Here is a 24,175-nt window from a genome sequence, read left to right as displayed (position 1 = left end):
AAAGCCTCTTAATTCATCCAGATACATGTCTGAGACTGGATCTGATTTCAAGAGGTCACTTCAAGGAGATAGACCAAGCCAAGAGCGTGAGTCGAAGTGCTCTGAGCCAAAGACAAAGGTAACGCAGGTATCTCGTGTGGGGGTGCGGGGGCAACTGAGGCAGAGGAGCACGGAGCTGGGCGGGTGACCCGGATGGAACTCGGGGCTGGAAACAACAGTGTCTGTTGAGGAAGATCAGGGGTGGGGCCCTGTCAGGCTCTGGCCTTGAGTGTCCCTCCTTGAGTGGGGGACAAGACGGGATAGTGAGGGCTCCAGCAGGCACCCAGGCGGAGGCCTGGGGAGCGGGGGCAGAGTGGTCTGCGCAGCTTGGACCGAATCCCAGAGGGGAGCTGCCCAGTGCCGAGGCCAAGCTGGGTCCAGGACAGGCGTGGGGCGAGGAGCAGGTGGGTCTTGGCACAGACAGCTGCTCTTCGGATTCACCTGCCTGGGGCAAGGGCTGGGCACCTGCGCTCCGACAAGGTCCTCCTGAGCCACGTGGCTGCAGAGGACCCTGGGAGAAGCCCTATTTCACCAGCGACCGTTGCCCTGGCCCCGACCCCGGCTTCGGCTTCCTCCTGCATCACAGATTCTGCTTACTGCTACTTGCCTGCTCAAATACGAAAGCATCCCGTCTCCCAGGTGAGGCCTGTCCCTCACCTGCCCCCCTGGTTTCCCCAGGCAAGGCACTTGCTCTTCCTCGCCCCGCTCGCCTCCCTCCCCGGGGCGGAGGGCAGGCCTCTGGCACTGGTGTCAGGTTGGGCATCTAGTGGGCTGTGGTCTTTGGTCTCCCCTATCCTCAGCCCCCAACCCTTGGGGACTCTGGCTGCTTCTTAGAGTTGGAAGACGGTGCGTGAAATGCTGGGCTTGGCCTGGGAAACAATCAAGGTGTGCAGGGCAGACTTGGGTGGGCAGGTCTCTCCCGGAGTTTGTCAGCCCAGACCCCTTCTGTTCAGTGACAGGGAAGCCCGGCTGTCGGGGTGCCTCTGGTGACGGGCGCCCCTGACTGAGAGCTGGCTGGGCCAAGTACTTCCACCACCCTTCTGGGGTCACTGTTTTGTTGGTGTGTCCATGCTTTCATTGGCCCCAGCTCTTATATGCAAAAGATCTAAAGAACCCACAAAAGCTAAGAGTCATTCTAAGAATGTAGTAGGAGCATCTGGAAGTTTTAAAATCCTAGGCACCCCCTGTGGAAAGAATGGACTTGACAGTCAGCAGCTGTGGGCTCAGATCTAGGCTCAGACCTGGCATGGCTGCCCCAGGTATCCGTTTCCCTGTCTGTAAATGAGGATACTATCTTAAAACTTAGTGGGTGGATTCATAAGGCATTTGGTATGCTGCCCGCACAGACGAGAAGCTTAATAGATGATAGCTGTCATTCTTTACATTAGAGGAAATTCCCTAAAATGTCAGGTGACCTTGCCCCAGACTCTTAAAACACAGCCTGGTACTAAAGCTTGTGTTTCATCTGGGGAGCTGGAGATGAGGTCCAGTGGGCGGCTTATTTTTTAATGTCTTAGTCTTGGGTTTGTCACAAATCCTCCCTGGGCCCCCACTCTTACTGCCTCAGCTTCACATTTTCTATTTGCTCTCCTGATATTCACTGGTCAGCCCTACATCTCTTCGCCTGGGTTTTTTTCTGGGCCCCAAAGTCGCCCCAGCCTTGCCCAGCAAGCTGGAATGCTGGGGGACTGCCCCCAGGAGCCAGCCTCGGCCATGGACTCAGGCGGCTGGCAGATAAAGCACCCCAGCTCCCTTGCCGCTCAGGTGGGAGAGCTCAGAGGCTGCTGTCTACTCTGTTCCCAGGGTCCCAGGAAAAATTAAGCACCTCCTGCATGCACTGGTCACTGGCTGCCTCCCCCTCCCTCCCTCACTTCTCCACTCTCCTCCTGTTCCTTCTGGGGAAACCCAAACTAAGGCCGTGTTCAGTTTGATGTGCAACCGCTGGGTGCCACTGGGGTTTGTGTGCGTGGACAGACCGGCACGGACAGGGGGTTTAACTGAAGGAAGGGAAGTCCAGCCGAGCTTAGACGGCCCTCACAGGACACCGGGCAGCACATTGGGAAGCCGGGGGAGCCGTTGCTGGAGTGCTTTATCCTAAACCGGTACCATTTGCTGGCCCATCACAGGCAGAACCAGAAAGTCCTAACCTGGGGAGCAGTGAAACCACTGCCGCTCTGCTTGTGGTAATGCACTCGAAGTGCAACATGCTCTCAATGCTGATCTAAACCAAAGGAACACTGTTTTTCAGAGTTGGCATGAAGTTCTTTGAAAACAATATGTGGGTTTACGCCATAGAAATACATTTGCATGTTGCATCAAGAGCTTGCTGCTTTCTCTTATTTTTTCATTTTTTTCTTTTAAAGTAAGGAATACTTGTAGGACCACAGTCCTCTGAATATCTGGCAGGGATGCCAAGAGCCACCCTCCAAGTCACTTTCTTTTTTTTTAAATTTTTTTATTTTTTATTGACTTTGTAATAATATTACATTAAAAATATATATGTGAAGTCCCATTCAACCCCACCCCCCCACCCCCCCTCTCCCCCCCCCCCAACAACACTCGTTCCCATCATCATGACACATCCATTGGATTTGGTAAGTACATCTTTGGGCACCTCTGCACCTCATATACATTGGTTCACATCATGGCCCATACTCTCCTCTATTCCATCATGTAGGCCCTGTGAGGATTTACAATGTCCGGTGATTACCTCTGAAGCACCATCCAGGGCAGCTCCATGTCCCGAAGACGCCTCCACCTCTCATCTCTTCCTGCCTTTCCCCATACCCTTTGTCCATTATGTCCACTTTTCCCAATCCAATGCCACCTCTTCTATGTGGACACTGGATTGGTTGTGTCCATTGCACCTTTATGTCAAGAGGAGGCTCAGATTCCACCTGGATGCTGGATGCAATCCTCCCATTTTCAGTTGTAATCACTCTAGGCTCCATGGTGTGGTGGTTGTCCTTCTTCACCTCCATCTTAGCTGAGTGTGGTAAGTCCAATAAATCAGATTGTAGGTGCTGGTGTCTGTTGAGGCTCAGGATCTGGCTATCACATTGTCAGTCCAGAGATTCAAATCCCCTAAATATATCTTAAACCCCAACATTAACTGCACCTCCAGCACATTAGCATGAAAGTCTTATGAAGGGAGATCCCATCTGAGTCCAGATTCATCACACATAAACACCATTTCCAAAGAGGGGCCATCTGCCCTGGTAGTTAACCCCATCGGCCATGACCATAACTCCCATGGGTTCCAAGTCACTTTCTAAGAAGCAATTTCCTTCTTGCCCCAGAAAATTCCCCAAAGCCCCTTAGGCAAATGCCGAGGTGCCAGGCATGTTTGCAAACTGCAAATACAGCAGACATTTAATTACACTGAATTCATCGACACTCTAATTGAGACAGGAACGCCAACCTTACAGCTTAATTACTTTCATTTCAGATGAGTAACAGACTTGGTCATGTGCAGCTCTTCAGGCTGGAACGTTTTAGAGAGAGGCCCGCGGGCCCTGGCTTGCCATGCCCCCCGCCACACGAGGGTGCAGAGCCATATAAATAGCGATGCTGTGGCCGCGACTGGGTTTATTAATCGGTTCCATTCTCGACACCTTCCCCCCTGTCTGCTGTGACGTTCTGCTATGCCCATACCAGTCGCCTGGGAGGGCACTTCTCCATATTCAGGCTGGGCAGCTTTCATTTCTTACCGATTTTTCTTTGCTTCTTACTGACCAGACAGCACAGAGGCACTACCAGTCTTCTGAGATGGGTCCTTCTAGCCACATCCCCTCATTTTGATTTTCATGTCAAACGCCTTTTTCATGTCAAGCGCCTTTTGCCTGGCCCTTCCCACTGGGCATCGTGCAGCTGTGAAATACACTGTGGGCATCCGTGAGTCTTTGATAAGCTCCACCAATGGGCTGGTCAGATGATCCCAGGGATCTGGGGTAGGATTCAGAGGCACGGGCCTCAGGTTGATATGCTCTGAGAGCTGGCAACAGGTGTCTAACTTTCACTGAGGACTTCCCCCGTGAACATGCTCTGTTCCTTCCTTATGGCAATGCTGTGAGGTAACTGCTCCTCTACCTGCTCTCTGGAGGAGGAAACTGAGGCCCAGAGTGGTCCCACAACCAGCAAGTGGCAGAGTCAGAATTCAAACCCAGGCCAGGCTGCCCCATGAGCCCATGTTCTTTCCAAAACACCAATTTGCTTCCTCTACAAAGACTTCAGGGATTTTACAAAGCCCTGAAAAAGAGGTGGGTGAACTTGGCAATCCCCAAGGGGGCACAGAAGGATAGGCTGGCACCCTGAACCTACTGGATGCCGGGCCCCGGGGTGGCTGCTGCTTCTCTTCTCTCCATATTCGTGATGGGTTGTGAGACGAGCCAGACCAAAATCTCCCAAAGGGGGAGCTAGGACTGACGCCAGCACTGCTGAGAGTTCAGGAAGCATCTGCCTTTGGTGCAGGCATTCTAACCAAGCATGCTAATAACTTGTGAAACACAAACGCACTCAAGCCACCTCATAAGTAACTAGGGACGTGGCATTTACCTGACACTTCCTGGTCATTTGTTTCATTTCCTTACCTTAGGCCTCCCCCTTTAGGCTGGCTTTTGAATCAAGTTTCAGGTACCCATGAGTAATGAATGAATGACAACACTAGTAACAGGCAGGCTAACATCAAACCGCTGATGGTGATGATGCTAATTAAGAGAGTGCTAACAGCGCCGTGCCCTTCCCCGGGCTTGATGGCTCACTTCTGTAAGGCAATGAGAAAGCAGTGGCCAAGGCAGACCAAGTGCAAATGCACCGAAGGCAACAGCATGGATTCCATTTTTTTTTTTTATACTAATTACATTTCTAAGATATTTTTTTAAAAACCCACTACATCATGAATCCACAAAATCTAATAGACAGTGCCTAACAGGACAAGAATAGAGAAATTGTTCTGTGCAGCAAGTTGGGCAGAACTCAATCACCGTGCAAGGAAACTGCTGTCTGATGGCCGCCTTCTCAGAAGTGACCCGTCCCCCTGTGGACTGGGGAGCTGATCCCTGCCAAGACCAAGATGACCCTCTGCCTGTCACCCAGAAGCCATTAACCCAACAGGCAACCCAGAGAAACTGATCTGCACGAGGAAGATGCTCTAAGTGAAAAACGGGCAACGGAGAAGAGCACGGGTGAGCCTGGGTGTAGCCTGCGCGACAGAATCTCTAATTTGTGTTAGAGAGATGGGCAGCACTGGGTGCCCCCGGGGCCTGGCTGAAAGAGGAGGGGCTGGGAAAGGGCGCTGGGGAAACCTTAACCCTTCAAGCCACTCAGCCGCTGCATCCTCTGCCTCAGGGGAACGGATGAGGGTCCTAATACTACAAGTGGGGTGGCCTCGATGGGCTTTGAGGTTGCTTTTTCTAGAAGATGCTTGCAGGCCTGAATGTTTGGGCAGAGAGAGCTCAGGGCCACCTCATTTTCCACTGAGATGCCCGCGAAGAAGCGAGGCCACAAGAGCTGGGAGCTTGACTGCAAACCGTTGGGCCACGGCAGCACGCTCTCCTCACACGCTCTCAGTGGCTTCTGTGCATCTTCTCGTGACTTTCCACAACAGAAAGGACACAGACCTCATGATGGGACCCAGTGGTGGACTTGCCCCGGAGGCAAAACGCAGGCCTCCAAAGGCCCTCTCCAGCCCCACAGCAAGCTGAAGCCAACACATCAATAAAATGCTTCATTATTGTAGAAAAATGAACAACTTCAGCCTACACTGTGATTACATCAAATTGTTTTCAGCAGAAAAAATTCAGCTTCTTTCCCTGTCTCTCTCTTTTACATAATTTCAGTTGAGGCAAAACCGTACCTGAAATTGTTTAGGCCATTGCAGTTCACACCAGAAACAAGCCAAAAGAGTTCTGAGTGTAACACTTTCAAATGTGCACCCTGGAGCTGTCAGGTGGGTTCAATTGTTTAGGTGGACCCGGGGACTCCGCCGACGTGGAGGCAGGTGACAGGCTCAGCAGCTACCCAGGGCGCGAGATCCCGACTCCGTGCTGCCCAGAGGCCTTGTCTGTGCTGCAGCAGAACAGCCCGCTGCACCCGCGCCATGTGCTCGCCTCCCCTTACCCAGGGACCACGTCTGACCTGACCACGGCCCTCAGACTTACCTGCCCGGCGAAGAGTCCACACACCCCGATGATGCACAGGATGTTGAACACGGCCGAGCCCACGATGGTCCCAACGCCCACGTCGCCCTTCGTGATGAAGACTCCTGAAACACAGGCCCAACGCAGGTCGGTGGTCAGGCCCGGCCGCACGCCAAGGTGGGCGGGGAGGACCTCCAGGGTGGACGGGGGGACGCCAAGGTGGGCCCAGAGGACCTCCAGGGTGAACCGGGGTACTCCAAAGTGGTTATGGGGGTCCTCTAAGATGGACATATAGGAACTTTCATAAGTATTGACAGGAAACAGCTGAGGACTACAGATTGGGATTATGTATGCTCCTGTCCTAAGTACATTAGCACTTGGTCTGGGACAAATTCACGCACAGTAGAATCATTTAAATAAAATAACGATAATAACAACAGTAACAAGAGCGGAGTGGGAGGCTGATGTTCTGCTCGCGCAGGCCTGTGGATTCTCGCTTCCCGAAGGGGCCGACCACCCTGCTGGAAGGAGGTCCATCTCCAGAACCCATCTCCTTGAGAGAGGGAAGGGCTGGGCTGCCCCAGGTCACTACCTACCTATGACCGAGGTGAACAGCTCTGGGGCAGAACTTCCTGCGGCCATGAACGTGGCCCCGGCCACATCCTCGCTGAGGTGCAGGCGCTACAGAAGAGCAAAGGCAAAGAACAGATGAGTCTGACTCCATCGGGCCAGAGGCAGCCACCGCCAGCACTCCTGAGGCCCCAGGCCTGGGAAGCAGAGCGCTTGGTGAGAGCAGGAGCCCAGGAGCGGGGAGCCAGGGCAGGGCTGGAGCGGGGACTGCACGTACCATGAGGAGTCTGGGGCCCCACTTGAATGCCCAGGGGGCACGTAACGGGCAGGGAGTGGAGGCCTAGGCCAGGTAGCACTGCTCAGGTCCCCTACAGGGATGTGGGGTTACTGCTGGCAGTATTTTTATTTTTTTAGGTGATGCCAACAGTCCAAATTGTTATGCAAAACATTCTGATTTTCGAAATTCTACTTCGGTCTAGGGACTAAATTAGGCTCATGATAACCAGTTAGCAGAACTTGATTCTAAAGGGGCACCTATGAAAGCTTTGGGGGTAAGTGGGTCACCCTCCTAAAACCAACTTCTCCATCCTCGATGCTATTCTAGAATCCAGGGGTAGGGAGGTTGGGAGTGAGAGGTTGAGACTGAATGGGAGTTGATGAGGCACTAGCCCTGCCAAGAGATTCTACACAATTGGATTCTCCAGATGACCCTGTTTGTTCAACCAAAGGGTCATCCGCAAGATGACAAGAGGCTGGTTAGCAAGCTGGCTTTTCTGCATTTAATCCCACCCCAGAAAGTCAGCTGCTGGCTCTCAGTGTATTGCCTCCTCGGATTCCCAGCTGAGAGGTGGTGTTGGATGACATCTTTCAGCTGCACTTCCCTGCTCCACCATGGAGGGGCAGTGTGGCCTCGGGAGCCATGCCCCTGCAGTCCACTCACTGACCTGCCGAGGCTGCACAGGTGGCTCTTTTTTTGTTTTTTTAAATTAATATATTGAAGTATATCACTCATACATAAACAATAAGTGTATAATAATAGTTGTGAACTTACAAACATATACGATAATATATAGGACTCTCATAACTCACCCTACCACCAATAACTTGCATTGTTAAACCTTTTTAACTAATGATGAAAGGGCACTGTCAAAATATTACTACTAACCAAAGTATTTTCCCCCCAACCAACCCTATTATTATCTTTATATCATTTATATATGAACATACATAAACAATTAAGTATATACTAAAAGTTGTGAACTTATAAAGCAAACATGCATAACATCATACAGAGGTCCCATACATCAACCCTTGACCAACACCTTGCATTGTCGTGAGACCTTTGTTACAAATTATGAAAGGATATTGTCAAAATCTTATTACTAATCATTGTCCTTCTCTTACATTTGGTATGTTTCCCCCCCAACCCACCCTATTATTATTTTTTAAATATATTTTTTATGACAGAAGTTGTAAACTTATAAAACAATCATGCACATGTGCAGAATTCCCAAACAACACCCCTCCATCAACATACCATACTGTGGTGGAACATTTGCTGCAGATAAGATAATGTCATTTGATTGTTACCATGTCCATAGTATATATTTGGTTCGCATTTTCCATACTGCCTCATTATTGACACAGTACATCTTTCATATAGTTGCAAGAACATTATATTATTACTGCTAACCACAGTCCATAGGTCACTCCAGCTGTATTTTTCCCATGCTTCTCCACATTCCCAACACCCTGAAGTAGTGATGTACATTTGCTCTAGCTCACAAAGGACACTTGCATCTGTACCATCAACCAAATTCTCATCCACCTCTTGGTTTACTGAGATTCAGTTCCTAGATAATTTTCTAGCATTCTGTCAACTGGCATTTACATACCTAGATTACTATGTCCAGCCCCATCCCCATTTATAAACTAGCTCCTACTCACTATATGTTACCATCCACTCTATACATTTCCACACTTTTACAGCAAAGCTAATTAAAACTTCTACATACAGTAAACATCAATAGTCCATCTCAGTCCTCCTCTTATCTCCTTTAAGAATCCACCACCTACCACCAGGTCTTGAAAGTATTTTCCTACAGTTTCTTCTAGAAGCTTTATGGTTCTTGCTTTTATTTTTAGGTTTTTGATCCATTCTGAGTTAATTTTTGAATAAGGTGTAAGATAAGAGTCCTCTTTCCTTCTTTTGGCTATGGATATCCAATTCTTTCAGCACCAATTGATGAATGGACTGTTCTGCCCAAGCTGCATGGGTTTGATAGGATAGTCAAACATTACTTGACCATCCATGTGAAGGTCTGTTTCTGAATTATCAATTTGGTTCCATTGGTCTGAGTCTGTCTTTATTCAAGGACCATGCTCTTTTTACCACTATAGCTAGGTAATGTATTTAACTTCTGTAGATGAGGGTTCACTTCTCCTTTTTATGATGTTTCTGGCTATTCAGGACCCTTATCCTTCCAAATAAATTTGATGACCGTGTTTTCAATTTTTTAAAAATGCTGGTGGAATTTTTATTGGGATTGCATTGAATCTGTTTATCAACTTGAGTAGAATTGACATCTTAATGATATTTAGTCTTCCAATCCATGAGCATGGAATGTTCTTCCAGTTATTTAGGCCTTTTTTGATTTCTTTTAACTTTGAGTTGCTGTTTTCTGAATACAAATACTTTACATACTTGGTTAAATTTATTCCTGACTCTTTGAGTTTTATTGGTCATACTTTATTTTTTACCACTCTTTTGACATTTTTAGTTACTTTTATTGATATAACTTTCATTTCTAGACTCTCTTCCAGGCATCTCTCTCCTATCTTTTCTTTTCAGGCTGTAGCACACCCTTTAGTATTTCCTGAAAATCTTGTGTCTTGCTTAGAAATTCTCTCAGTTTCTGTTTATCTGTGATATTCTAATCTTGCCTTCATTTTTGAAAGATAGTCTTGCTGGATATGAGATTCTTGGCTGGAAGATTTTCTCTTGTAGTATCTTAAATATATCAGATCACTGTCTTCTTGCCTCCATGGTTTCTGGTGAGAAATCAGCACTTAATCTTATTGGGTATCCCTTATATGTTATACATTGCTTTTTTCTTGCTGTTCTCAGAATTCTCTTTGTCTTTGGCATTTGACATTCTAATGAGTATGTGTTTCGGAGTTGGTCTATTTGGATTTTTTCAGATGTAAGTACATTTTGCTTCTTGGACATGGATATCTATGTCCTTCAATAGGGTTGGGAAATTTCTCTAGCATTATTTCTTGAAATATTCCTTCTGCCCCTTTTCCTTTCTTTTCTCCTTCTGGGACCCCCAAGACAGGTGTGTTTGCATGTCTTTTGCTGTCATTTAGTTCCCTGAGATCTTGTTCAATTTTTTTCCCATTTTTTCCCCCTTCATCTGTCCTTTTGTATGTTTGCTTTCAGAGGCCATTTCTTTAAGCTCACCAATCCTCTCTTCTGCCTTCTCAAATCTGCTATTATATGATTACAAAGTTTTTAAAATTTCATTTATTGCACCTTTCATTCCCATAAGATCTGCTATTTTTCCATATATACTTTCAAATTCTTTGTACTCATCCAGTGTCTTCTTAATATCCTTAATCTCTTTAGCCATCTCATTGAATTTATTAAGAAGATTTGTTTGAACATCTATGATTAGTTGTCTCAACTCCTTTATGTCATCTGGAGGCTTATCTTGTTCCTTTACCTGGGCCATGTCTTCCTGCTTCTTGGTGTGGATTATAATTTTTTGTTGGTGTCTTGGCATCTGGCTTACTAGAGTATTTGTTCTGGGTGCAGTTTTTCTCTTTAGTTTAGGGCTTCCTGCCTTTCTCCTTTGCTGGTTGTGCAGTAGAAGCTGAAGTTGTCATTGTTAGTATAAGATGTGGAGGCTCAAGCTGCCCTCATTGCACCAGGGACCAATGAAGCTTCTCCCAACTTTCTCCTTTGCCAGGGGTAGGACAGACTCACAGCTGTGTGGAATAATCCAAGTCATGCAGGTCTGGACTGTAGTTGCCCAAAGAGACTGATGAAACTTCATGCCCCTTTCTCCCCTGCCTGTGTGAGGATGTGAGCTGTAGATGTGGGCAGCAATCTATGCAGTGCAGGTCCAAGATGACAGTAGTTGCTCTGGCAGACTTCTGATTTTCAGTGTGTGCCAGCCAAAGGTACCTCCAATTACCTGGATAGGCTGGTGCAGGGCTTGCCAGCCTCCTCCCTGCCAGATGTGGGACTGAAGCCTAGACTAGGGCTACAGTCTGATCTGGTTGAAAGCAATTAGTTCCTAATGTCACTGTGATTTTCGGTCCTGGCTTCCCCTCCCACTGGGGGTGGAGTCAAAATGGTGGCCACTGGCCTCTTTCTAACTTGTGCAGATTCACACCTCACCTGCTCCTAGGGTTATACCATAGCCAGCCGAGTCTATCAATCAGTAGCGAAAAGTGGCAGCCAACCATCTCCTCCTCCCCTGTTTTTGGGAAATGGAGCTTCCAATTCCAGCCACAGAAAAGCTCCTGGGGTGGCTCATGCTGCCAAAGTAGGATGATCACCTGCCTCCATGGCTTGGCTGGTAATTTCCAAGAAAGGCTGTCACAGGTCCCTGCAGCTTCCTCCCAGCTGGAGGTGGCACTGGGACCTAGGCTAGAGCTGAAATCTGATCTGGATGGAAAGAAGCTGGTCCCCACCAGCACTGTGATTTTCAGTCTGCCCCGCTTCCCCTTGTGCCCAGTGCAGAGTTAAGATGGTGGTTCCCGGCCTCTTTTCGGCTTGGACAGGCTCAAACTTTAGCTGTTCTCAGGACTATACTTTAACCCGCTGAATTTACTCCTCAGTAGCTGAAGTTGGTGCCCAACCGTGTCCTCCTCCCACTTTTGGGAAGTGGAGGTTTCAATTCCAGCTGTGGAACAGCTCCCAAGGTGGTTTGTGCCTCCAGTGGCGGATGGGCACCGGCCTCCAGAGTGTGGAGTGCGCTATATGAGTCTTCTCTGCAGATGGGCAGTCTCCTCCTTCCACTCCTTCAAGGATGTTGTAGGATGCTCTTCTGATCTCCTGGAGCCCCTGAGTAGGTGCTTCAGCTAGCTTCAGAGAGCTCTGGGTGTTTGCTAACTGCCCTGCAGCAGGAGCTGACTCTTGGAGCTCCTGACTCCACCGTCATCTTGCTGGTTCTAGGCAGCTCTTTTTTGATCTGGGGTCTTGGCTTCCTTTGCTCTCCACTGAAAGCTAAACTTCCCACTGGGTGCTGAGGAAACCTGAAGATGGAGGTGCTGATATCTCAAGAGCAGAAGGTGTGGCAGTGGGGGACACCCAGGCCCTGCCAGGGTAAAGTAAGCGAATAGCACTCATGTCTCCCGGGTGGTTTGCAAAGACTTGCACTGCCATGTGAGCCTTGCCTCCTCACGATTCTCTCCAGCTTGGAGCACTGGGGGAGGATGAGCTGTGGTGCCTAAACCTTGGGGTCGTCTCTGGTTCCTCTCCTTCCATCATCTCCAAATCATCCCTTTGCTTCTTCTCCCACAGCTCTGCACACTCCCTCCCCTTTGATCTCCAATTCCCTTGGTCCTGCTGGTATCTCCCTGGAGTCTCACAATCACCAATTAGGGGTCTCCCCGCCCCCATACCTTCCCATCTACCCAAAGCCCTCCTGAGCTTCCTCCTGAGTGCTCATCAATTGCCTAGACCCAGCCTGGCATCGGGGGCTCCCCACAACCTGTTTGAGCCCCATGTTCTCCCACTTTGGCTCTTCTCTGCCTCAAACACCCATCCTCAAAACACTCTGCCACTGACAGAGTCCTCCCCCCAGGGCTGCTCCAGTCCTGCCCCTGTGCCCTTCCTGATCCCAGGCACAGCCACTCTCCCCTTCCCCCATCTCTCTGCTCTTTCCCCGTTTTTCCCGTGCTCACCTAAGTCCCTGCTCACACATTCTGGAGATGGCTGTGGTCCTGAGCTCCCATGTTAAGTGAGAGGGACAGTGTCCCCTGCCGCAACCATCCTCTCATCCCCTGCTCAAAATGCCCCACGCTTCCCACAGCAGCCTGAAAACCTCCACGCAGCCCCCGACTCCCCCCTCGGGCTCCCCTCCCGATTTCATCTTCTCAAAATCAACCTTCTTCTTGAGCCAGGGCAAGCTCCTTTCTGAGCTGGTGCTGACATGGGCCCTTGAGGTGCTTTTCTCCCACCTTCGCCTCCACACGGCCAAGCCTGTTTTCCAGAGCGCATGGGTCCTCTTGGTTCCTCTGCCTACCTTCTTGGCGATGAAACCTCCCACCTGTCCATGATCCAGGGACCGTCATGCCAGAGGAACTTGACCCAGAGTGCGTGCTGTGCGGATGGCGGCTATGATCTCCCTGGAGAGGACCCCAGGGTGCCGGGTGCGACTGCTGAGTTAGCACCTCTCGCCTCTTCCCTCTTCCTTTCTTGGCCTCTCCCCACATTTTTCTGATTTCAACTGTAACTTTCTGAGAATGAGTGAGAATTTCCCATGCCCCCAGCTAGGGTTTGCTGGGTATGCAGAGCCCTAAGCTCCAGAGGCCCTCTAGGCAACTGTGGGGGCAGGGAGAAAGCACACCTCCAGCGAAAACTGCCACGCAAACACACTAGATTGCTAAACACACAGACACTCTCTCGCCTCATCCCACCCACACTCGCAGACATAAAGATTCGTCAGCAGTTACATGATCACGAGAGGTCCCAGAAGTCACGCCCTCCTTACGCGACGCCCGCCTTCCTTACGCTGGTCTCGCACGTAAGGAGGGGTGGCCTGGAAAAGCTGACCCAAGTTGCCATCCTCTTCCGCTTCTGCCCCTTCCCCCTCTTACGGCCAATTCTACCAAAACCACGGCCCAGTCGACGCTGGACTTTGGGTGCGCGGAGGGGAAGAAGGCAGACCGTCGCAGGGGTCAGCAGGTCCCAGCCCTGACTCCCCCACTCCCGCTGCCTCTCTAGGGTTGCTGTGTACTGATTTTTTTTAAACTACAAAAAAACCAACAGGGATGGAGAAGATACTTCTCAGGTTACTGATTCTCAAAGTGTCCCCAGACCAGCAACCTCAGCATTGCCTGAGAACTTTCTGGAAATGTAAATGCTAATAAGCAACCCCTCCCCCAACCCCCAGGCATACTGAGCAGAGACTAAGGGGGGATGTGGAGCAGCAAAGTTTGAGAACTGCTGGGATAAAGAAACTTGAATTCCAGGTGGGAGGTATGTTTGGGAGAGATCCCTTCCGAAACTGGGATTCTGAATTAGAAATAAAATAAATCGGACAGCTTCCAGAGAAAGGAAACTAAATTTCAAACCAGAAAAAGAGATGAAAGAAGCAAAAGAATGAGAGTCCTAGGTCTGCTGAATGTTTTTTGATGAAAGGGATTAAATTTGGGGTGCAGCCCAATGTTCAGTGGGAGACTTCTAACAGGGTCCCTTTCCTAATCTCTGTGCCCAGTTCTCTCATCTCCTTGCCCCGGGGGCCTCTGTTTTGAGCTTTCTGCCCATTTACAGGGGGAGTGTGGCAGATGCACACGGCTGAAGGCTTCTGACTTGGCAAGGACCTCTTACATCATCAAAGAAGGGTTAGGGAGCAGAAGGAAGCAGAGGAGAGAAAGGTGGAGAAAGTATAGGAAGAAAGGAGGAGAGGAAAATAGGAAAGAAGAACATGTAGCCCTCAGGAGTTATGGCTAAGTGGAACAGGGGACACCAGGTGTAAGGGTGCGAGTCAACTACTGATCAGGAGCATCTAAGCAGGTTTGGAGAAATTTTGCTGGTTCCTGGTGTCTGGGATGGGCTCAGGCTCACTAGGAATCAGAGGCACATACCTCACAGATCTTCTCTAAGGAGGGCACGAAGAAGTCGTCACACACGATGGCCAGTGCGTAGAACATGTACATAGCCTGGAAGAGAGGAGAGGAGAGGAGGCTGAGGTCAGATTGGTAGGGGTGAGAGTCTGGCCTTCCCCACCAGCTGAAGCCCTTGATAACAACCTCCATCATCAGGAATCCAACCTCTCACTCCAAGGAAGCACAAAGTCTTTGTGACGGGTCTATGAGACCTGGCATGACCTGGTATCAGTTTTCTCTCTGACCTCATGGCCTGCTGCACTCAACCTCATCCGCCAACTTGTTCTCCAGATATGGCACAGACTCCTGCCACAGGGCGTTTGCACTTGGTCTCCCCTCTACCTAGAACACTCTTCCCCGAGATGTCACCCTGGCTTACTCCATCGGTTCATTCAGGTTGCTGTGCAAATGTCGGTGTAAGCAAGAGGCCTTGGACCCCTTTCCCTCTTATTTTGTTCTATCCCATTTACCTGCTTTGTTTTTCTTGACATACTATAAACTAAATCAATTTGCTTGTTGCCTGTCTCTTCCACTAGAAGTCCATGTGGATGTGGGCTCTGTCATTTCTTTGCTATATCCTCAGCACTTAGCATAGGGCATGACGCATAGTAGGTGCTCAGTAACTATATGTGGAATGAATAAATAAATCATTGATTACTTCCAGCTGAACCTGTTCATTCTTCTGGTCCCTGAAGGAGAGCCTTCTGCAATCTTGCCTACACATCTGTAATTCACTTTTCTGGTGAAAAATCACCTCTCTACCTTATCTCACCCATGTTTTCCCTTTATTTAATACAATTTTATTTGGACTCCATTGTTGGTTGGCCACCCAACTTCAACCCCCCGACCCCTTCCTAAGAGGAACCCAGTTTTATTCCCATGCTCCATGTGGAAGGTGACCCCACCCTTTTCTCCAAGAGTAGATACCACCTGGCCAATCGGTGTGCACCATTCCCCCAGCGATAGCCATTGGTTCAGGGGTGGGCACATGACCTCAGCTGGCCCAATCAGAAGGAAGGAAAGGCTTCATAGTCCTTGCCAGAGAAGAGATTTCTCACTCTTTGGTACTGGAACTGGAGAAGAGAGCTGGGAGCCCCAGTTGCCACTGGTTGCCTCTTGAGGGAAGCCTGTCTTGAAATGACACTGACCCTTAGTCAGAAAGCATCTGAGCCCTTAATGACATCAGTTAGTGACCCCATGGGGCTTGAGCCCACCTGCCCTCTAGACTGTATAAAGTGGCCGAAGCACTGCTTAAGCCAGTTAGATTTGGAGTTCCCCTACTCCTTGTAGCCCAAAGCATCTGGAAGATGTAGTTGCTAATTCTTCAAGTTCCAGATTCCTTAGGAGTGGACAGCTCTTATTTTTTGACCTCCTAGCATCCTTTCCTTTTGAAAACTGCTCCGTGGGATGGGGCCTTCTGTCTCACTTTCTCCCTCCCTCATCAAAAAGTGGACACATGCTGGAAGGTGGGCAAAAGGCCTGTTAGCGGCCAGGCAGAGATTGATATGGGGGGCTCTTTCCTTATGAGACCACCAGTGCCAAAAACCATGCGAGCCTGGAGCTGCTGGAGGCAGCGGCCATATAGAGAGAGCTTGCCTGGCATTGCAGCTCACGCAGCAAGAAGAGGGAGCAAGGGATGCGGCAGGTGGAGAGAGACATGCACAGGGTGCCCACCTGAGCCCTGGATCCAGCCCAGCCTGCGACCAATTTCATGAACTAACAGAGACCTATGATATTTAAGCTGATCTCAGTGAGTGTCACCGGCACCAATCCTTCATGACCCTCCTGTAATGAAGCAGGCCTGAGGGCACCCCTCTTGCCTCCAACTCTTGGTTGTGACAGTACTATAACCACCATCCTCCCTTTTGCAAGGCCTCTGTGACGGCTAGGCTAAGGTGTCACCTTGGCCAGGTACTTGTGCCCAGTTGTTTGGTCAAGCAAGCAGTGGGCTAACTGTAATACAAGGACATTTATGGACTTTAGTCACCAGTGACTTCCCTGCATAGATGGCTGATTATATCTACAGTTAATGTGGGAGACTGATGTCAGCAATGAATGGGCTTTTATCCAATCAGGTAAATGCCTTAAAAAGGGAAGTGATTTCAGCATTCAGAGAGAATTTCCCAGCTTGTGCTTGGACAGCCAACATCTCCCAGAAACTCATCAAGTTCCTTCATTGGCCTTTCATCAGAGCCCTGGTTTGCAGCCTGCCTGCAGAACTTGAACTTGTGCATCCCCACGGTCACGTGAGAGACTCTTATAAAATCTCTTACTATTGACAGATATCTCCTGTTGATTCTGTTTCCCTAGAGAACCCTGACTAATGCAGGCTCATTTCCTTTTCAGATGGTATGTTTGATCTCTTCAACGAGATTGTGAGATTCCAAAGGGCATCCTAAGACTTGGTATGGAAAGATCAAAGAAGTGCACAAAAACTTATGTGCACAGTGATATTCGTCTTAAGACTGATGATTATAATAGATTATCAAAACCTACCCATAACCTATATATGGTTAAATGAAATATACTCTAGGGGATAGCATATGTAAACTATGATTGATCATACCTTGAAAAACTGTTTAAAGGGATTAGTAAAATCACATTTAGAGAGAAGAAATGGCAATACAGTGTATTATTAAATGATAGATGTTATAAAATAATATGGACAATCTTTCTTTTGTTAAATTATTTATGTATATCTGTCTATGCCTACACATTTATATATGTATTTTTTAAAGATTTATCATATTTCTCCCCCCCCCCACTGTTCCCTCCATTCCTCCTGTTGTCTTCTCTCTTTGTCCACTCACTGTGTGTTCTTCCGTGTCTGCTTATATTCTCATTAGGCAGCTCTGGGAATGGATCCAGGGACCTTCTGGAGTGGGAGAGAGGCGATTACTCTCTTGCGCCACCTCCACTCCCTGTTCTGCTATGTCTTCTTATTTTCTCTTCCCTGTGTCTCTTGTTGCGTCATCTTGCTGCGCCAGCTCTCAGCATTGGCTGGCACTCCTGTGTGGTGTGGCTTTCCTATGCTGGGCAGCATTCCCGTGCAGGGGGGCACTTCCATGCAGGGGGGCACTCCCACAAAAAGGGCCACTCCTGCAGGGGGTGGCCTTCCAGCATGGGCCGGCACTCTGCGTGGACCAGCTCGCTGTGTGGGTGAGCTTGCCCTCACCATGAGGCCCTGGGCATCGAACCCTGGATTTCCTATATGGTAGGCGGGAGCCCAATTGGTTGAGCCACATCTGTTTCCCTATATATATATGTATTTTTATATAAAAGAGCTTGGAAGCTCATAAATCAAGATAATAGCCACCTTTTTCCCTCCGTATTTTATAATTGCTCTTCATACTTTCCAATTTTTCCACCTAGAATTGAATTTCTTATGTGATTTTTGTAGCTGGTGGGAGATTTGAAAGGCAAAGACTCCACCTTTTATTTCTCTAATCTCTATGGAGCCTTGATGTCTCACATGCAGAGAAAGCTCAAAAATATCTTTTTATTGACTGGTCTATTCTTAATCTGCATAAAATTATTTGCCTGTGGGATTTTTTTTTTGAAATGTCAGTGTTTTAAAAGCTAATGCCATGTTTTTACAGCCTTGTGGATGACTCAGAAAATATATTTCCAAATTCAAATGGACTCAAACTCTTTTTTTTTTTTTCCAGCATAGCTCAGTTAGTTCAATGTGGTGTAGGTTTTATCATTATCTTTGAAAGGACTCCCAGATTTAGTCATTGGAATACAGAGCTGCTCATGTGCGGATTAATGAAGATCTAAATAAGCTGTCCACAGCTGACATACTCAACTCACTCAAACAGCTGGTGCCATTGAGAGGTCCATACATTGTCTCTTGGCAAATACATTCCAATATTACCTATTGATCCTGTTTTGAGGCAGGATCGTCTAACATACTGTAATATCAACAGTTGGAATGGACCAATAAATGAACAGATCGGTCAGCTCTCAAGGGTAAGGGTTATTGAAAGCCACGCCATTTCCAGTGCACAGGCTGTGGGAGGTGACACCACTGTTAATCAGAACCCACTGACGAGGCCCTTCCGGGACCCAGCAGAGGTCTGCAAGGCCAGCCACCCAGCCCTGCCTGCCACAAAAGTCCCCGCTAACACGCTGTCATGTTACCTCCTGGAAAACGTGTTCCCATTGGAAACCAACAAACCAAACAAACCCAGCAAACAGAACAAAGGAATAAAACAAATGTATGAATTTGAACCCGAAGATCCAGAAAGCCAACTGCAAGTGTGATATTGTTAGTATTATTAATACAAACTGGTACAAATACTTTAAACAGTGAGGCATTTTTAGAGTAATTTGGCTGTTTGTATATTTCTAAAGGATATAATAATAGCACTGGTAAAAATAAAATGTAACAATAATATTGCTACTACTTGGTGGTTCTTTGTTAGGCCAGCAACTCCAGGCACACTGGGTACTTCATTCTTCTGACTATAAGGCAGGCAGCTACTGGCCCCATTTCCCACACAATTAAGCAGGTATAATTAACTTGACCCAGGACACATGTCTACCTTGGATTTGACCCCAGGACTCTCTCTCAGGCCTTCCCATCAAGCTGCCTTTCCGTTCAGAGGTCATATCTGAATCAACACCCACTGTTACCTTTTCTCCTTTTTAGCTCACCTACTAATAAAGTTGTCTTCTCCAACTGCATGGAGGGAGGGACATTTTCAGAATCCCAGCCATCCTCTTGTGGGGGCTGGCTGTCAGGACCATTGATGTTCTTTATTATTTTTCACCAGGTACGATGCAAAACATGAGCCAGATGTGGACTCTTCAAAAATGCTTGAGCTGGTCCGATATCCCAGGTCAGCCCAAATGTGCTGCAGTACAGCCTAGAATCCAAGCCAGGCTATGGAAACCAGAGCAAGTGGATGTGTGAGGTATCCTGGACGTGCCAGGTGTGGGTGTCTGGAGAGGAGAGGCGCTGTCTATTTGAGCCCCAGCTCACGTGCCAGGACCATGGGTCCTCCCTTCCTTGTGGACTTATCAGGCCCTCTGTGTGGGAATCATCCACTGGCAGTGGCCAGGAGCTCTAGGATGGAGAGCCGCATTTTCTGTTCTTGTATCTGGTCTCCCTTTCTTCAAGGGCAGTGACTGTGTCTCTCACATGTTCTACCCACCCCATCCAGGGTGGTCTCACACAGAATGAGGGTCCGTTTATGCCAAGGGGTAGCAGGTATCATCTCTGGAAGATGTCGAGGGAAAGGCGACTGCTGAAAAAGAAGCCACCAGAGGTCTTGGAAGACGCTCAGGTTGGGGGAAAGGATTTTCTATCAAGCCCTGCACTTGACCCTTCCAAGCTGTGTGGCGTTGGTTGACCTTCCATGGTAGATTAAATTATGCATCTCCTCAAAAGATGTTCTTAAAACCTTAATGCACATTCCTGTGATTGTGAATTTATTCATATATAGGACCTCTCAAGATGTTCTTGTTAGTTAAGGTGCAGCCGATCGAATCAGGGTGTGTCTTCACCGGTCTCATTGGAGGCCTTATAAAGTGAAGTGAGAACCAGGGAGTCAGTGGAGACAGAAAAGCAGACACAGGAGAGAGGCCGCCCTGCGCCAGGAGGCTGAGATGCAAGCCAGGGACCCCAAAGACTGCGGCAAGCCAGCGTAAAAATGCTTCAAGTCTGGGGAGACAGCACAGCCTTGCTGACACTTGGATTTTGGACTTAGAATCTTTGAAACGGTGAGCCAATAAATTCCTGTTGTTAAGCCAAACCACTGCGCGGTATCTATCACAGCAGCCTGGCAAACAAAGACACTCACCGTTTGCCACAGGGCTGAAGAAGCAAAGTACCAGAAATGGGTTGGCTTTTATAATTGGAATTTTATAGGGTAAAAGCTGACAGTTCTGAGGCCGTGAAATGTTCAGATTAAAGCACCATCAGAGATGCTTTTGCACCCAAGGCAGCTCCTGGGGACCCTGGCGTCCTGCGCTGTGACCCTCAGGCATACGGCAGGGCTCAGGTCCTCAGCCTTCAGCTGCTCCGTGGGTCCAGCACCTTGGAGGCCTCTTTCCATGCCTCTGTGCTCTGCTGATTCCAGACTCCAGGCCCTCTCTCAGCCCTTGGGGTTGCTTGGCCTTTCTGCAGCTGAAGGAGAAGCTGGAGCCCTCTCTCTCCGTGGCCAGGTCAAAGTGGCAGAGCTCCCTTTTCCTGTGTGTCTCTTCCTCTGTGTCTCTATTTACATAAGGCCCAGCAAGAGGGCAGACACCTGACCTGTGTCACACCTCACTGGTTTTATTCTATCAAAAGGGTCCCAGAGCCACAGAAATGGATTAGTTCAAAAACACCGTTTTCATTTTGGGATTCATAAAAGAATTTCCAACTGTCACCCTCTCCTTCCCTCTCTTAACCCTCAGCTGGAGACTAACCACAGCATGCTCTCTAGCTAGCAGACAAGGTTGTTTTGAGGAGCAAATGGAAACAAATGGGAAAGGGGACTGGACATAGCAAAGCAACTTATGCACAGTCATTGTTGTACAACAATAACAAAGAGAATGTCAACAGCAATGGCTAACATTCATTCAGTGCCTGCCATGGGCCAAGCACTTTATTTGTAGAGTTTTATTAACCAACTCATGACACAGATGAGGAGCCTGACACCTGGGAAAAGTGAAGATAAGCTACCCAGAGTCAAGGATCCTTTATGTGACAGAGCCAGTATGGTAGACAGATTGCAGGAAGAGCTTCAATTCTTCACCCGTCCCTGTATCCATTCCCTGTGCCATGTGACTGCAGTTCTTTTCACTCAAAAGATGGAGTCCTTTTGGGACTTGGCTAATGGAATTTAGCTGACCGGACTCAGAGCCTTGAAAGAGCACTTGCACATTTCTGCTTGTTACCTGCCCTCTGCATTGCCGTGAGGACATGCCCAAGCCAGCCTGCTGGAGATGAAAGGCACATGGGACAGAGCTGAATTGCCCCAGCTGTCCCAGCTGAGGCTGTTAGGGATCAGGTGATAAGAAGTTAACCCCAGGCATGGGCCAGCCCATGTTCTAGGACAGAGTTCTGTGCTGTGGCAGACACTGTTGGTGGCCTACCTGTTAGCCTTTCATCCTTTATCTTGCAAACAGAACTTCAGTGTTGTTCTGAGTGACTGTATACTCAGCTCTTCCAGCTGCCCTGGAACAAACCAGGTGATGCAGTTTGGGCCAATGAGAAGACATATACAACTAAAGTCACCTGTCTTGATTTGGACATGATGCTAGGAATGGCAGCAACCATTATATGAACATGAGGCAAATAATGAGCATGAGGATATAAACTAAAATACTACAGGTGGTAGAGCCTTGAGGATACCATTTAGAGCTGAACTCCTGCCAGAAACCAAGTCCCTCTGCACTACGTATTATGAGAGAAAATAAATCCTGTATTTACTTCAGCCACCATTAGGCAGGGTTTCTGCCCTTGCTGCAAAGTGCCTCCCTAACTGATATGGGGCAGAGAGAGGATTAATTCCTCTGGGCACAGGGCAGTGCAGAAGATCAGAGAAGGCTTAACATGGGCAGTGGCTGCTGAACTGGCATTTTGAAAGATAAATGCTCTCTCATCAGGCCATTTCAAAGGTTGACTGGGACTAATGAAACTAGAGAACTTTGGCTACAGTGGTTTAAACTGAAAAATACCTAAGGTAACAGGCACCCGTCACAGCCTGCGGCTTAATGGAGGTGAACAGGCTCTAGCTGAAATGCCAGTGCACATAAGGGCTCCTGAATGCTGAGGACAAACGCTTCTGAATGGCACGGCGTTAGCACTGCTGTTTTATGTGGCATCTCCAGTCAGCGGTTTTCTCAGACTGTTTCCCTTTACTACATCATCTGCCTCCATGACGCTCTGTCTTTAATTGCAGCGCAGGTGCGGCTGCTGGAGCGCTTCCTCGGAAGATCTATAGAACGCTGGCCCTGGTGGAAATGGTCCTAATCTCCCAGGGAATGGGGTTTGAACAAATGAACAAATAAAACTTCTTTTTTCCTCCTCTGTCTTTTTCAGAGCTTAAAGTAATCACATATGACCAGGATAGGGAAAAAATTATTTCTCCTAAAAGTTTTTCCCCATCCCAGGCTCAGCATCCAGTGGCTTCAGGATCCCATGGTGGGACTGGCTATGGGCCCATACTCAGTTCTGCTACCATGTAAGACACGGCTCTGCTGGAAATATTCAGTTCTTAGGGACTAAAGAGAGAAAGCCTTGGCTGCACAGCCCAGCTGGGGTTCTGAACAAGAGGATTTGGGGAGATGGGCTGCAGGGACGAGGAATGCAGAAGAAGCTACTGGTGTCCCCCATCTGCACGACATACTTTGGGCCTTATCTTTTTAGAAGTCTCCTGCTTTTTTTTAATATTTTATTTTTATTGATTTAATCCACCCTGCCTCATTGTTTGTCATCTTGTTGCTTCAGCTCTCTGCACCAGCCCGTTGTGCCAGCTCACTGTCTTGCTCGTCTTCTCCAGGAGGCACGGGGAACCGAACCCAGGACCTCCCACGTGGTAGGCAGGAGCTCAACTGCTTGAGCCACACCCACTTCCCTCCAGCTTTCTTTAAAATGTCAGATTCTTCCTCAATTTGCCTGAACACTTTTGATTGAACCACACAAGGCAGTTAAGAAATGCTGGAGAATTATCACCCCCTGGAGAACTCTCGATGGATGGCTGATGGGGGTTGGTACATTGATACCCCAGCTCTCTCGCTCCCTAGGGGGTCGCTCCACCCCATATCTGGGGCTTCCCCAGCTGTGTTAAGCTTTGAGAGCCCACAGGATTGCACACTTGACAACTCATCTTTGATCAGCAGCCTCCTCTTCTGTGTCCCACTTTCCTCCTCCCCTCCTGAAGTTTGCCTTTACTTCCTGAATAACCCACTGAGCCTTTTTCTCAGAGTCTGGTGCTAGGAAAACCCAAATTAAAACAAGAAGGAGGTAGATTAAGGAAGGTGGTGAAGGGAATGAAGTCCAGCTTGAAATCGAGATGGGCCACTCTCAAAAACAACAGTCTTGTCAGCAGACTTGGCCCAGTGGTTAGGGCATCTGTCTACCACATGGGAGGTCCGCGGTTCAAACCCTGGGCCTCCTTGACCTGTGTGGAGCTGGCCCACGTGCAGTGCTGATGCGCGCAAGGAGTGCCGCGCCACGCAGGGGTGTCCCCCGTGTAGGGGAGCCCCACGCACAAGGAGTGTGCCCCATAAGGAGAGACGCCCAGTGCGAAAGAAAGTGCAGCCTGCCCAGGAATAGTGCTGCACACACGGAGAGCTGACACAACAAGATGAAGCAACAAAGAGACACAGATTCCCATGCCGCTGACAATAACAGAAGTGGACAAAGAAGACGCAGCAAATAGACACAGAGAACAGACAACCAGGGTGGGGGGGGGGGGGAGGGGAGAGAAATAAATAAAATAAATCTTTAAACAAAACAAAACAAAGTCTTCCTGAAGCCAAGGGGGACATGCTCCCTCTGTCCCACCCCCGGGATCATTTCCTCAGCTGGCATTTTGAAGGTCTACGGAAGTTGTCACCTCCTCACAAGGTCTATCTTGGAATTCCCCAGGAAA

General features: G+C 48.6%; 1 protein-coding gene across 2 annotated transcripts in view; it reads right to left on the bottom strand.

The window, feature by feature from the left end:
* Positions 1-24,175, bottom strand: part of SLC24A3 (solute carrier family 24 member 3) — a 567,991-nt gene that overhangs the window by 172,985 nt on the left and 370,831 nt on the right. For both annotated transcript variants that reach the window (XM_004447747.4, XM_058286760.2), the window contains exons 4-6: positions 14,568-14,642; positions 6,773-6,857; positions 6,198-6,301 (exon numbers count right to left, since the gene is read on the bottom strand). In XM_004447747.4, coding sequence (XP_004447804.3) covers positions 6,198-6,301; positions 6,773-6,857; positions 14,568-14,642 — 264 coding nt within the window. The remainder of the gene's footprint in view (positions 1-6,197; positions 6,302-6,772; positions 6,858-14,567; positions 14,643-24,175) is intronic.

Source organism: Dasypus novemcinctus, chromosome 24 (assembly GCF_030445035.2).
Source record: "Dasypus novemcinctus isolate mDasNov1 chromosome 24, mDasNov1.1.hap2, whole genome shotgun sequence".
Classification (NCBI taxonomy): Eukaryota; Metazoa; Chordata; class Mammalia; order Cingulata; family Dasypodidae; genus Dasypus; species Dasypus novemcinctus.
Note: the sequence above shows the minus strand (reverse complement) of the source record. Positions and strands in the feature narration are given on the sequence as shown.